We start from the raw sequence: 12,510 nt of genomic DNA, 5'->3' as shown, positions 1-12,510 counted from the left end.
ACGGACGTTTAGGAAACTGCAATAGGTTACTTGCTGAGGTAGGCCCGCGAAGCTGCCGCCCGCAGATCACCAAAACTATCAGGGATCAACTTAGGCTGGCTCGTCCATAGTACAGCTAAAGAAGGCCTTCCTGGCAAAAATAGTCTATTAGCATCAGACATAGCACTTACTTTGACGAATACATTTCAGAGGTTGTTTGTGTGGATTACATCGTTGTATGGTACTGAATCATGACCTGAGGGAAAATTGGAGAAAAATCGAAGCGTTCGAGTCGGAGAGTTATAGAACGATGTTGAAAAATAAGTGGAATTATAACAATGTAGAGGATCTCTGCAGTATCCGCATGGAAACGGAAATATGGTAAACACTGACAAGAAGTAAGCACACTGTATTAAGACATGTGTTAGGACGCCAGACAATAAGTTCCGTGGTCCCGGAGGGAGTCGTAAGAGTAAAAGTTGTAATATGAAATTCTTGACATATTGTATGAATGATGTCAACACTTTTGTACACGGTCATATGCAATTTGTACGAATAAGCATAAATTCAAGAAAATTTTCTGCGGAATATAAGATTATTCGTTAAAGTAAGGGTTAAAATTGTAGACGAAGTCGGGGATCGGGATATGTCCAACAAACAATCAAAAGGTTCACCAAACAACTATTCTAAGCTACATTTTTATGTAATTCCTAAATATTTATAATTTCTGATTCTTAATGAATCCAGAAACTAAATTTTTATGAATTATAAGCTTGACTAAACACATAGCAATAACAGAGCATGAGATATGTGCTTTCTGATGGTTCTAAATGCAAAATACAAACGCGCAACAAGACCTGGATTCGTGAATGTTCGTTAACAGCTGGATTTGACGCTCGTTAACGAATAATCTTATATTCCGCAGTAATTTTTCTTAAATTTATACTTATTCGTACAAGTTGCATATGACCGTGTACAAAAATGTTGACATTATTCATATGATATGATAGGAATTCCGTATTACTGACATACCTAAACAGGAATATACTCCGCCGTAATCTCGTCCGATGACAAGAACTGTTACTGTTGTTACTGTACTGCCAATAGCTACAGTAAAGTAAACAGTATTGTTATCGAGTAAAGGGACCCACTATTGGGATCCGTGTAGCGGAGCCCGCGTGTAGGCATTCAGTAGTTCTGTACATGTTTCACAAAGAGTACCGAAGGCCTCTAACAGTGCGAGACGTGACATCGTCTACACCCACATACACACGTCATTACGAGTCCCCGTGAAGTTTATGGTAACGAGAAGTTTTCACTGCGCCGTATATGAATGGTTTCTTTCTGTTTCGTTTATGGATGGACCGTCAGAAGAATGGGCCCTATAAACTTGAGTAGTAGTCTCGTATGACTGTACGAATGTTTTCTAGATAACACCTCTGACAGGAAACTGTAGTTTTAATACCTTAGCTACGAACCGATGGTTCCAAAAATAAGTAGCCGTCAAGGTTTGCACTTTCTAGTAGTGGTAGATATGTGGCTGATGTTCCCGTTTCTCTTCCTTACATAGCTATACTTAATAAATCGGTTACTTACTAGATCGGAAAAAAAAGACGAACCGCAAGTTGTTGTAATGAGTGGACTCAAAACCTTCAGCTGAGTCGTTTGCATACCAAAATTAAATTTGGGACATGGTCTTCTTCATTCAGTGTCCAGAAACAGTTATATTTGTGGGTCAATTGCTCATAAAGCACTTGTTTAGGCAATAAACGATTTACAGGTACACCGATTTGTCAAATATCTTCGTTTCGTCATAATTACCAAGTACTATACAGTGAAATAAATATCCGGAAGCGAAAGAGAACTGTATCATATTATTAAAAATATCTGTCTGTTTAATATGTGTAGCAATTGCGTTACATACTGCCATCATGTGCTGCGGCAGCTGTAGGATACAGAAAGTGGTCCTCAGGACCAGATGTTGTGAGGGATGAAAAGTAAGTCTTCGGCTATAAATCTAAGGCTTTACATTCTTCTTACACTATTACATTTTCCAGGAATACCTAACTGCCAAAAGCATTCAGCGTTCCCACTCAATGGAAGAACAGCTCCTAGTTTCCGAGATATACGTCCAGACATTTTTGGGCGCGGCTCTTGCACAGACTTTACAAGCGATAACTATGAACCAAGCCTTTCGACTGCTACAGGGATCTGCATCAGCCGAGTCACTGAGAAACAGATCGCTGCCCAAGGAGCTCACGTATTGAGTTAAGAACCATTGGTAACCGATTTGATGAAGGCTCCGAGGAAACAGTCTTCGATGTTGCGCTTGGCTATATCAAGAAAGGCACTCTGCTGAGAAAAAGGGATTCAATAACTACTGATTTAAAACCTTGGCCCAAATAAATCGAAATTTACACTCCAAGACAAAAAGAGGGCACACTACGAAGGAGTTATCCGAATGGGACAGAAATCGGTAGATGTGATGTACTTGTACAGACAAACAAATTATTACAATTTCAGAAAAAAACGATGATTTATTCAATAGAAAGTGCTTCACAAACCGAAAAAGTCAATGACACGTTGATCCACATCTGGCACTTATGCAAGCAATTTCGCATTGGCATTTATTGAGAGATTTGCTGGATGCCCTCCTAGGTTCAAAAGGTTCAAATAGCTCTGAGCACTATGGGACTTAACATCTGAGGTCATCAGTCTCCTAGAACTTAGAACTACTTAAACCTAACTAACCTAAGGACATCAAACACATCCATGCCTGAGGCAGGATTCGAACCTGCGACCGGAGCGTTCGCTCGGTTCCAGACGGAAGCGCCTAGAACCGCTCCGCCACAGCGGCTGGCCCCTCCTAGGTGATACTTCGCAAATTCTGTCCAGTTGGCGAGTTAAATTGTCAAAATCTCGAGATGGTTAGAAGGCCCTGCCCCTAATTCTCCAAAAATTCACAGTTGGGGAGAGATCCGGCGACCTTTCTGGCCAAATTAGGTTTTTGCAAGCGCGAACATAAGCAGTAGAAACTCTCGCTGCGTACAGGGAGCATTATCTGGGTGAAGTGTAAGCCTAGGCTGGCTTGGCATGAAGGGCACCAGAAAGGGACATAGAATATCGTCGACGTACCACTGTACTTTCAGGGTATCAAGGATGACAACCCAAGTGGTCACGCTATGAAAAGAAATGACACCCTAGATCATCACTCCTGATTCTCGGTAGTATGGCAGGCGACAGTCAAGTTGGTGTCCCAGCACTCTCCGAAGAGTTTTCAGACACACATTCGCCCAGGCATCTCAGTGTCTGAATTGTCTTCAGTGGTAAGTCTCACTTCCAAAAGAGTCATGATGATCAGTAAAGGCGTGTCTGGAGACTCCGTGGTGGGTTACCAACGTCACTGTTGCCCGCCATACAGCCCGGCAAGCAGGTATGATGATCTGAGGTGTCATTTCATTTCATAGCAGGACCTCTTCAGTTCTCATCCGCGGCATCCTCACAACGCAGCGGTACGTCGATTTTATTCTACTATTCTGTTTGTTGCCCTTTATAGCAAGCCATCCTGGACTTACATTTCAGTAATATAATGCCCTCCTCCATACGGCTGGAGTTTCTACTGCTTGTCTTCCTGCTTGCCAGACCCTGTCTTGACCAGTGACGTCGCCGGATCAACCCCCCAATTGAGAAGGTTTGGAGCATTTTGGGCAGGACCCTCCAACGATCTCAGGATTTTGACCATCTAATGTTCCAGTTGGACTCTATTTGGTACCATGTCACTCAGGAGGACGTCAAACAACTCTCTCAATCAGTGCCAAGCCGAATAACTCCTTGCGTAATGGCCAAAGGTGGACCAATGCGCTATTGACTTGCTCAATTTGTAAAACTGTTCTCTTGTATAAATCAACCAATTTTTCCGATATTTCATGATTTGTTGGTCTGTACATGAACATGGCATCTACCGATGTCCTTCCCATTCGAATGACTCCCTCGCGGTGATTTTTTCTTTTTTTTCTTTCTTTATTTTTTTGCTTAGACTGTATTACAATCGTTATCAGTGTGCACACGTCAAACTTTAACGTAGATCTTTATTGGGCACACGACAAATCGAACAACTAATTAGAACTAATTAATTATATTGAACAATCATCAATAAATCCGCCAAAATGTAGGAAAAAACAATTAATATCCTAACAACTTAGGAAACATGGTCACTAATGTTTACATACTGATCGTAACAGAGACAGGAAACTAGGCATTTAACTACATCCCCTCGCCTAGTCACAGAGGAGCCCGGATGTATTTAATTGAGTAATGAAAAGCACCTAACTTTACTCCTCCGTAATCAGTCGATGTTGCCAAACCATAATCAACGGCTGCCACCTACACTCGTCAGACAATGCTCAGGCTGCCTCTCAGAGCAGAAGTTCCGCATACTGCCACGTTTCGTCGCTAAAGCCCGTAAGGCTCGAGTCCTCTTCGAAATCTTAGCACTGAGTCTTCTACTCGCAGTCGTAGCCCTAAGTAAGTCTCCACCGCGTCCCCTGGTCCTGCTCTGAGCTGAGTGCTCACCACGAAACACAACAGTCCAATAGAAGAGGGTGTACCAGGTTCTGGCCAATGATGTAACTATTAAGGCGCTACCTGTTCTACAACCGAGCAATTGGTGTAAAAAGTTCTCCTATCAATAGATTTCCCACCGATACCATTTCTTGAATGATCTGTCTGACTATCCTATACAATTTATTTCATTTCGCCAATCCCTGGTTTTTCCGCGTACAAGATTGCCAGAAAGTCAGCTCCTAGTCTCCTACCCTCGAGTGTTTTTTAAGAACGTCCAATAAGAACACGTCCCGCCTTTTGGTGGAGGAAATCGTCTCACCACTGTTTATGGCGTCAGACTGACGGAATTTGCTTTCTGTGGGGGACAGAATACACAGTAAACGAATATGAGTAGCGTCGATTCTCTCTGTAGCAAGAAATGGAAATCTGCTTACCTACATTCCCGGAAGTCACTGGACTAAGTGGAATACCCTCTGCGAAGCGTACTTTGACCGACGTGGGCTCTGGTTGTAACACAGCCATTTACTTACTTTGGGTGACTCTTGTCATTGTTTCTCATTCTCGCAGTTTCAGACAGATATTCACCCACTCCAAAGGAAAAAAAATTCACTAGAAGTACGCAGCAGAGCAATGCTGATTTGCAGAGTACCTGCGCCCAGGCCGACTAGGGGCATAACCCTCCCGCTATTGGAAAGAGTCTCAGGTGTCACCACCCGTCATTTTGAACCTGTCTGCTAGGACCTCAGCCCACAGCTCCTGCTGTGGCATAACGATGACGCAGGAAACCAAGGCTCACAAGCGATATTTACTATTCCGCATGAGAGTTCCCAATCATAACATAGAGGCCGATCTATAGAAAATATGTCTTGATGAAACTTACTGGCAGATTAAAACTGTGTGCCTGACGGAGACTCAAACTCGGGACCTTTGCCTTTCGCGGGCAAGTGCTCTACCATTTGAGCTACCAACGCACGACTCACGCCCCCTCCTCACAGCTTCACTTCTGCCAGTACCTCGTCTCCTATCTGATATGGCTTGATGTTTACAATCACTGACTTCATTACTGTGATTAGCAACCACTATAAATCTAGGGTCAAAAACATGACTGTAACTCTGATTAATGTAATTTAGGTAATAAAATGAGATGTGTCAAGCAGCGAATGGACTGACGCCTCTCTCCCTGACAGAAAACGCAGTGCCGCATTGTTCCATTATAGGCACAGTTAGTTCTCAGCAGTTTCTTTCCAAAAATATGTGGATGAACTTCACCCAGTTTCTGCGAGTCATGTCCAGAGTGCTTATTGAATGTGGTCTTGCACAGGCATGATGGTTTGGGTAGCACTGCATGGTTACCTCATAGCCACAGTGCCTAGGTGTTCTTAATTCCAAAAAGGATCAACCGTTCTACTTAGTTGGACAAGGAGAACCCACTTGCTGTGAGACACATCCAGACTGAGTGTATACCCCATAGCTGAGGCTGTGCTGCATTGTTCCCTTTATAGTCAAAGTTTCCAGCAATTTCTTCCCAACAATATCTACCCCTCTCACTTAGGTGGGCAAACCTTACCCAGTTTCTGTGACACACATCCTGACTGCTTAGTGCCATGGCCCAGGCAGAGGCCTGATCGTTTAGGCAGTGCTGTATTGTTGCCCTTACAGAGTTCCGAAGTATTTCAAAAACTTTCAGCCCTCCTACTTCGGTGGACAAGCCCTCCCCAATTTCTATGAGACGCGACCAGACTGCTCACTGGCCATGGCTTTTTCAAAGACCTCAATGTTGAGGCTGTGCGTTATTGCTCTCCTCAGAGTTCCCAGCAGGACTTTAAACCCCGTGCAGTTTTTTGAGATCATTGCAGAAGGCTTGCGGTACTCACGGTGTAGATCGAGACGGATGGTGGCCTCTCGCGGCTCAGCCAGCCGCGTGTTGGTCGCCTGGCAGGTGAAGGCGGCGCCCAGGTCGCTGCGCGCCACCGCGCGGAACGTCAGCCTGTTCTCGATGACGTCACCCGCGTTCTTCTCGCACTCCTCGTCCAGCACCTCGCCGTCCAGCAGCCAGCGCACCCTCGGCTCCGGCTTGCCTGCCACATAAAACACACGCCCGTCATTCTTCTTTGATCCTGAGCTAAACATCACCTGCAATTTCACTTTATAACCTAAAGTGAGCAACTTTCCACCTCGTAGCGTCTGATACAACTTGTTAAACAAACAATTTCTTCTCCACATAATAAGCTAGGTAGTTCTGCACCCATATTTAACACATATACCACTCAAGTCACCATACGGTTTACGTCAGAAGGTGTTCTGCTCGTCATTCTCTTTCGTTTTTGTGTGTCTATCCTTCTAACTGATGGTGTGTGGGACTTAACCTAGCCCGCATCTCGTGGTCGTGCGGTAGCGTTCTCGCTTCCCACGCCAGGGTTCCCGGGTTCGATTCCCGGCGGGGTCAGGGATTTTCTCTGCCTCGTGATGGCTGGGTGTTGTGTGCTGTCCTTAGGTTAGTTAGGTTTAAGTAGTTCTAAGTTCTAGGGGACTTATGACCACAGCAGTTGAGTCCCATAGTGCTCAGAGCCATTTGAACCATTTTTTGGACTTAACCCGTTCAGTTGCGCAATAAAGTAAAACACCTAGTGCCGTCATTTTAATGTTCTTTTATTATATTGCAATCAATGTCAGTGACTCGGTACACCATCTTCAGGCCTTAACTGACGCCGAGGGGGTGAAATCCATCGTATACAAGTTGCCATCAGTGGCCAACATCTATAAACTGGCTTCCGCAGAATACTGTAACAGTGATGTTGTGTCTGCAACCCTTAACTACCACCTACAGACACAACATCGTTGTTACAGTATTCTGCAGAAGCCGGTTCATAGATGTTGCCCACTGATGGGATCGTGTATACGACTGGAGCTCACCACCTCGGTGTCGATTAAGGCCTGAAGACTGTGTACTGAGACATTGAAACTGGTTGTAATATAATAGAATAACATCAAAACTATATCTCCAAAATGAGATTTTCACTCTGCGCTGATATGAAACTTCCCGGCAGATTAAAACTGTGTGCCAGACCGAGACTCGAACTCGGGACCTTTGACTTTCACGGGCAAGTGCTCTACCATCTGAGCTACCCAAGCACGACTCAGGCCCCGTGCTCACAGCTTCACTTCTGCCGGTAGCTCGTCTCCTACCTTCCAAACTTTACAGAAGCTATCCTGCGAACTTTGCAGAACTAGCACTCCTGAAAGAAAGGATACTGCGGAGACATGCCTTAGCCACAGCCTGAGGTATGTTTCCAGAATGAGATTTTCACTCTGCAGCGGAGTGTGCGCTGATACGAAACTTCCTGTCAGATTAAAACTGTGTGCCGCACCGAGACTCGAACTCGAGACCTCTGCCTTTCGCGGGCAAATGTTCTACCCACTGAGCTGAAGCTGTGAGGAGGGAGCATGAGTCGTGCTTGGGTTCTTCAGTTGGTAGAGCACTTGCCCGCAGAAGGCAAAGGTCCCGAGTTCGAGTCGCGGTCTGGCACACAGTTTTAATCTGCCAGGAAGTTGCATATCAGCGCACACTCCGCTGTAGAGTGAAAATTTCATTCTACGATATGTAAGTTAGTGGCAGCAGAATTTTCTTGTAGACAGTATTAAATGCCTGTGTGTGTGAAATCTTATGGGACTTAACTGCTAAGGTCATCAGTCCCTAAGCTTACACACTACTTGACCTAAATTATCCTAAGGACCAACACACACACCCATGCCCGAGGGAGCACTCGGACCTCTGCCGGGACCAGCCGCACAGTCCATGACTGCAGCGCCTTAAATGCCTGATCTATGAACTTCGTCTATAATGTTTCGCGGGAAAGAAGGTCTCGTTCATAAGGGAGTCCCATTTTACTTCACGGAGCGTTCTCATAACATTCGCACGTATATCAGATCTACAGATAACAAGTCTAGCAGTAGTTCTCTTAATCGTTCTGATGTCTTCCTTTAAACCAACCTGGTTAGGATCCTAAACACTCGAGCTGGACTCACGAATGGGCAGCACAAATGTCCCATACGCGGCCTCCTATATAGATGAGCTACACTTTCCATTGAATTCTCGCAGTAAACTGAAGTCCCCTCCCCTCAGTCGACCTTAAGTGTTCGTTCGATTTCATATATAGCTTTACAATGTTACGCCTGAATATTCAATCGAGATGACTGTCAAGTAACACACCACTGATACTGTACATTGTGGTGTCGTCTGAAGAGCGAGGTGCTAAAACATGGTCGGTACCTCTCGACGAGACCGAAAGTAAGCATAGTCGCTGCCAGACGCAACGACAAGTGAGTGGAGTCAGCATAGACAGTCCAGTAGGGGTTCCCACACGCCACCGCAACAGCTCGCTTGCTTACGTCTGAGCGCGCCTCCACTCATCCCAGTCTACAATCGTCGCCGAAAACGACAGCTTCAACTCTCTGCCCAGCCAGCAGTGCGATAGTTGTATTAGAGAGGACTCTGAATAAATGTTTATCGTCAACTGTCCTCTGTAAGAAGAGACTAGTATCTGGTTCTGTATCAAGTGATACGTTGATGTTTAGAGACAGAAACAAATATTCATGACGTTACTGTTCACATGGATACTTACAATGTTGAGTCATTTATGTTGTTCGGGTTATAATAAAGTGACCTACCGTCTTATGTTTTGTAATGTCAACTGGGTATCCGCCAGGAGTGAACCAAAGGAACCACCACTCTACCGATGAGGGTTAATTGGTCCAGTGCATAGGATTGATTTTCCTGCTAATCTTCATTCACTAATATTTTTCTACATCGGGGCTAGCTGCCATTCATTACACGGAAGAAAAATTCTTCAAATCGACCTCCTAGCGTTATTCAGCGACTACATGGTCCCATTAACTACAGCATCATCACAAACAGTCTCGCTGCTCACCCTGTCCATTAGATCGTTCATGTACACAGGGCCACGATTTCGCGAACGTGGTCGTACATTTCATCCTTCACGCATCCAAGTATTGCGGACTTTCCACCTGTCGCCGCTACTGCATCAGATGTGCTGGGAACTGAGAACGGCTGCAACTCTCGTTACCCCGGAAAAGCCCTAGATGTAAACAGTACTCGCACACACATGTGGACAAACATCTGACCCACCTTTGTCTAAATGATAACATTGTACCATTGACATATCAAGGAATAACAATACACCGCGGCTCCCACCGTCGGAGATTCGAGTCTTCCCTCGGGCATCGGTGTGTGTGTTGTCTTCAGAGTAAATTAATTCAAGTTAGATTAAGTAGTGTGTAAGCCTAGAGACCGATGACCTCAGCAGTTTGGTCCCATAGGAACTTACCACAAATTTAAATATATTAACAGAAAGCCGACATCATGTTGCAGGAGACAGCACAAATCTTGCTTTTTTTTATAAAAAAATGTTTACACCAAAGTTTTATTTAACTACACCACCTGACGAGAAAAGTGAGTCACTCAGACGAAATGGTCGGATGTCAATGTAACTTCGTACGCGTACAAGCCAGCAGCAGTTATGTAAATGATTAGAGTTGCAGTTACCTGATGGCTTCCAGACTGCATTAGTTTTGTGCGTGGCTTATATACAAGCGGCTTGAACAGGGTCAGATAATGGTTCATCACCAGTGAAGACCACGGAGATGCTACATACTTGTGTGAAACATCACTGTCAGTACCTGCCATAGTTTTAAAAAGGCTTCATTTTGGGTTTCCATTTGGCCGGTTGGCTGAATCCTGCAATATCCAGATTTCTTGGGCACTTGGTTATGATTGTGATTCAATGAGTAAGTGAGAACTGGCGTACACATCATCAAGTTTCCGGTCACCTACATAGGGGTACTCGTCACCAAGCTTCCGGTTGGCCGGACGCTGTGGCCGTGCGGTTCTAGACGCTTCAGTCCGGAACCGCGCTGCTGCTACGGTCGCAGGTTCGAATCCTGCCTAGGGCATGGATGTGTGTGATGTCCTTAGGTTAGTTAGGTTTAAGTAGTTCTATGTCTAGGGGACTGATGACCTCAGATTGTAAGTCCCATAGTGCTTAGAGCCATTTCAACCATATTTTACTTCCGGCTGACTATGTCTGAGCATTACAAGGGGTGATTGCCGTATAGTACACCAAACACATAATAACCCTCCGTATCTGCACCTGCCGTGATGTAAGAACCAACGACCCCCTGCCATAATCTGCATCTCCCCACACCATTGGTCGGAGAGGAGCTACAACAGCCAGATTATGGAATTACCGTTCCATGCATAGGCTACCGTTAACACCACGACACAAATAGCTGCTTTTGCAGTGGTGTCATCACTTGGAAGCGTTCAGCTATGACTCTCGGTTCTCCACCAGCTAGGGTGGCCACCGTCGGCGAGAATGACGGGGACGTTGGAAAAGATAGCATTCTTCCAATGTTTTAAAGAGGCACAACTGTGTTACAACTGGCGTCATGGTGAGAGAAGCCATAGCGTTGGACGTATGGTCGCGACTGGTACTGAGTGAGGAAAGTCAGAGAGCACAGGAACATTTCAACTGTGACACAGCTATCCAAGTCGATTACTGGTGATGTGACAGTGAAGAGAAAACGTGCAGGACCAACCACTGTTAAACACTGTTAGTATTAGTGTTGCAGAGGTCGAGCAGGACACTTCTGTAGTCAATGCTACGTGACGCTTGAGATGATCTACAGAGACACGTCATTGTACCGTGGATGAGTGGAAACAAGTGATTTGAAGTGATGTTTCACACAGTACCAAGTGACGAGTTAATGGATGATTCTGGGTTTTGCAAATGTGTGAACAACATTACTTCACAACATGTGTAGTGCCTCCACGGAAAGACAGGGAACGTGGTATTACGGTATGAGAGTGTTCTTCGTGATTAGGACGCGGTCCCTTATTGCGCTTACGAGAACGTTAAAAGCGGGAAGATAGTAACACATTCTGCAGCATGGCGTACTACGTACAGTAGAGCAACAGTTCTAAGACAATTGACAGCGCATCCGGCCATGAAATAAATTGACTAGCGCCTAACCAAGCATAGTTAGGCCGGTATATTACAATCCAGTGAATAATTAATGAAATTTTAAGAATTGCATTTTTATGTTTTCTAGTTTCTATTTTTCTTTTAGGTTTTGTATTTTAGCTTCAATAGGCCCGCCTTGAAAATGAACTTTGTAGTTCGAAACTAGTCACATGCATGATGAAAAAACTTAATTACAATAATGAATTTATAGTACTTTATTCCATCCTCCGTATTCTTATCGCAGCAAAATAAGTGAGGTTGCGAACAAGTGGAATAATCATGCCAACGCTGACTCTGTGGTTTAATTATTAAAGTTTGTCGATATTTAATGCAGAGGCAACTGTATTTGATTTTTCATAACCAGCACGGATTTCTTTGAAATATATAGGGTGATTTTTTGAACCGTGTACAAACTCTAGGGACTGAACGATGAGAGGATGCGGAACAAAAAAAGGTCTACTGAAGTTTGTCCGAAAATGCATGGTTTCCATGCTAGAGACCATTTATTCAATCATAGTTTGTTTCGGAGACTGCGGTCTAATAGGCGCTGTAACATGCAGCCACATTTCCTAGAGGGTGGTACTGCTCCTCGTACTCCATGCCTTGGCGCGCTCTCCTGCCATAGTAATTGGTAGTGTTGTGTCCGATTCACTTCTCTTCCTGAATCACCTTGTAGTGGATGTGATGCTGCGTTCCGCAAAAATGGTTACATATTAGAATCGAGAGCTTGTCAGCATGGTGTCTACTTACGGAAGGTAGATGGCAACGGGCGGTGGGCACCAAGTTTGTATCAGGAGACCCATCCCCGCCGACAATAATCACAGCAGTCAGTGTTGACAACAGTCAACAGTGTTTATCCGAGACAGGATCGTTTCAGGACGTAGGACATAATGAGGGACGCAGCCGAAATCTTCAGACACCAGAGTTT

The 12,510-nt window shown here is 44.8% G+C and overlaps 1 protein-coding gene across 1 annotated transcript in view; it reads right to left on the bottom strand.

Moving 5' to 3' along the window:
• The window catches only part of LOC126101459 (hemicentin-2-like), a 496,135-nt gene that overhangs the window by 164,470 nt on the left and 319,155 nt on the right, over positions 1-12,510 (bottom strand). Inside the window, exon 4 of the mRNA XM_049912112.1 lies at positions 6,417-6,620. Within this exon, the coding sequence (XP_049768069.1) occupies positions 6,417-6,620 (204 nt within the window). The remainder of the gene's footprint in view (positions 1-6,416; positions 6,621-12,510) is intronic.

Source organism: Schistocerca cancellata, chromosome 9 (assembly GCF_023864275.1).
Source record: "Schistocerca cancellata isolate TAMUIC-IGC-003103 chromosome 9, iqSchCanc2.1, whole genome shotgun sequence".
Classification (NCBI taxonomy): domain Eukaryota; kingdom Metazoa; phylum Arthropoda; class Insecta; order Orthoptera; family Acrididae; genus Schistocerca; species Schistocerca cancellata.
The sequence above is the reverse complement of the archived record's forward strand: the minus strand, read 5'-3'. Positions and strand labels throughout refer to the sequence as shown.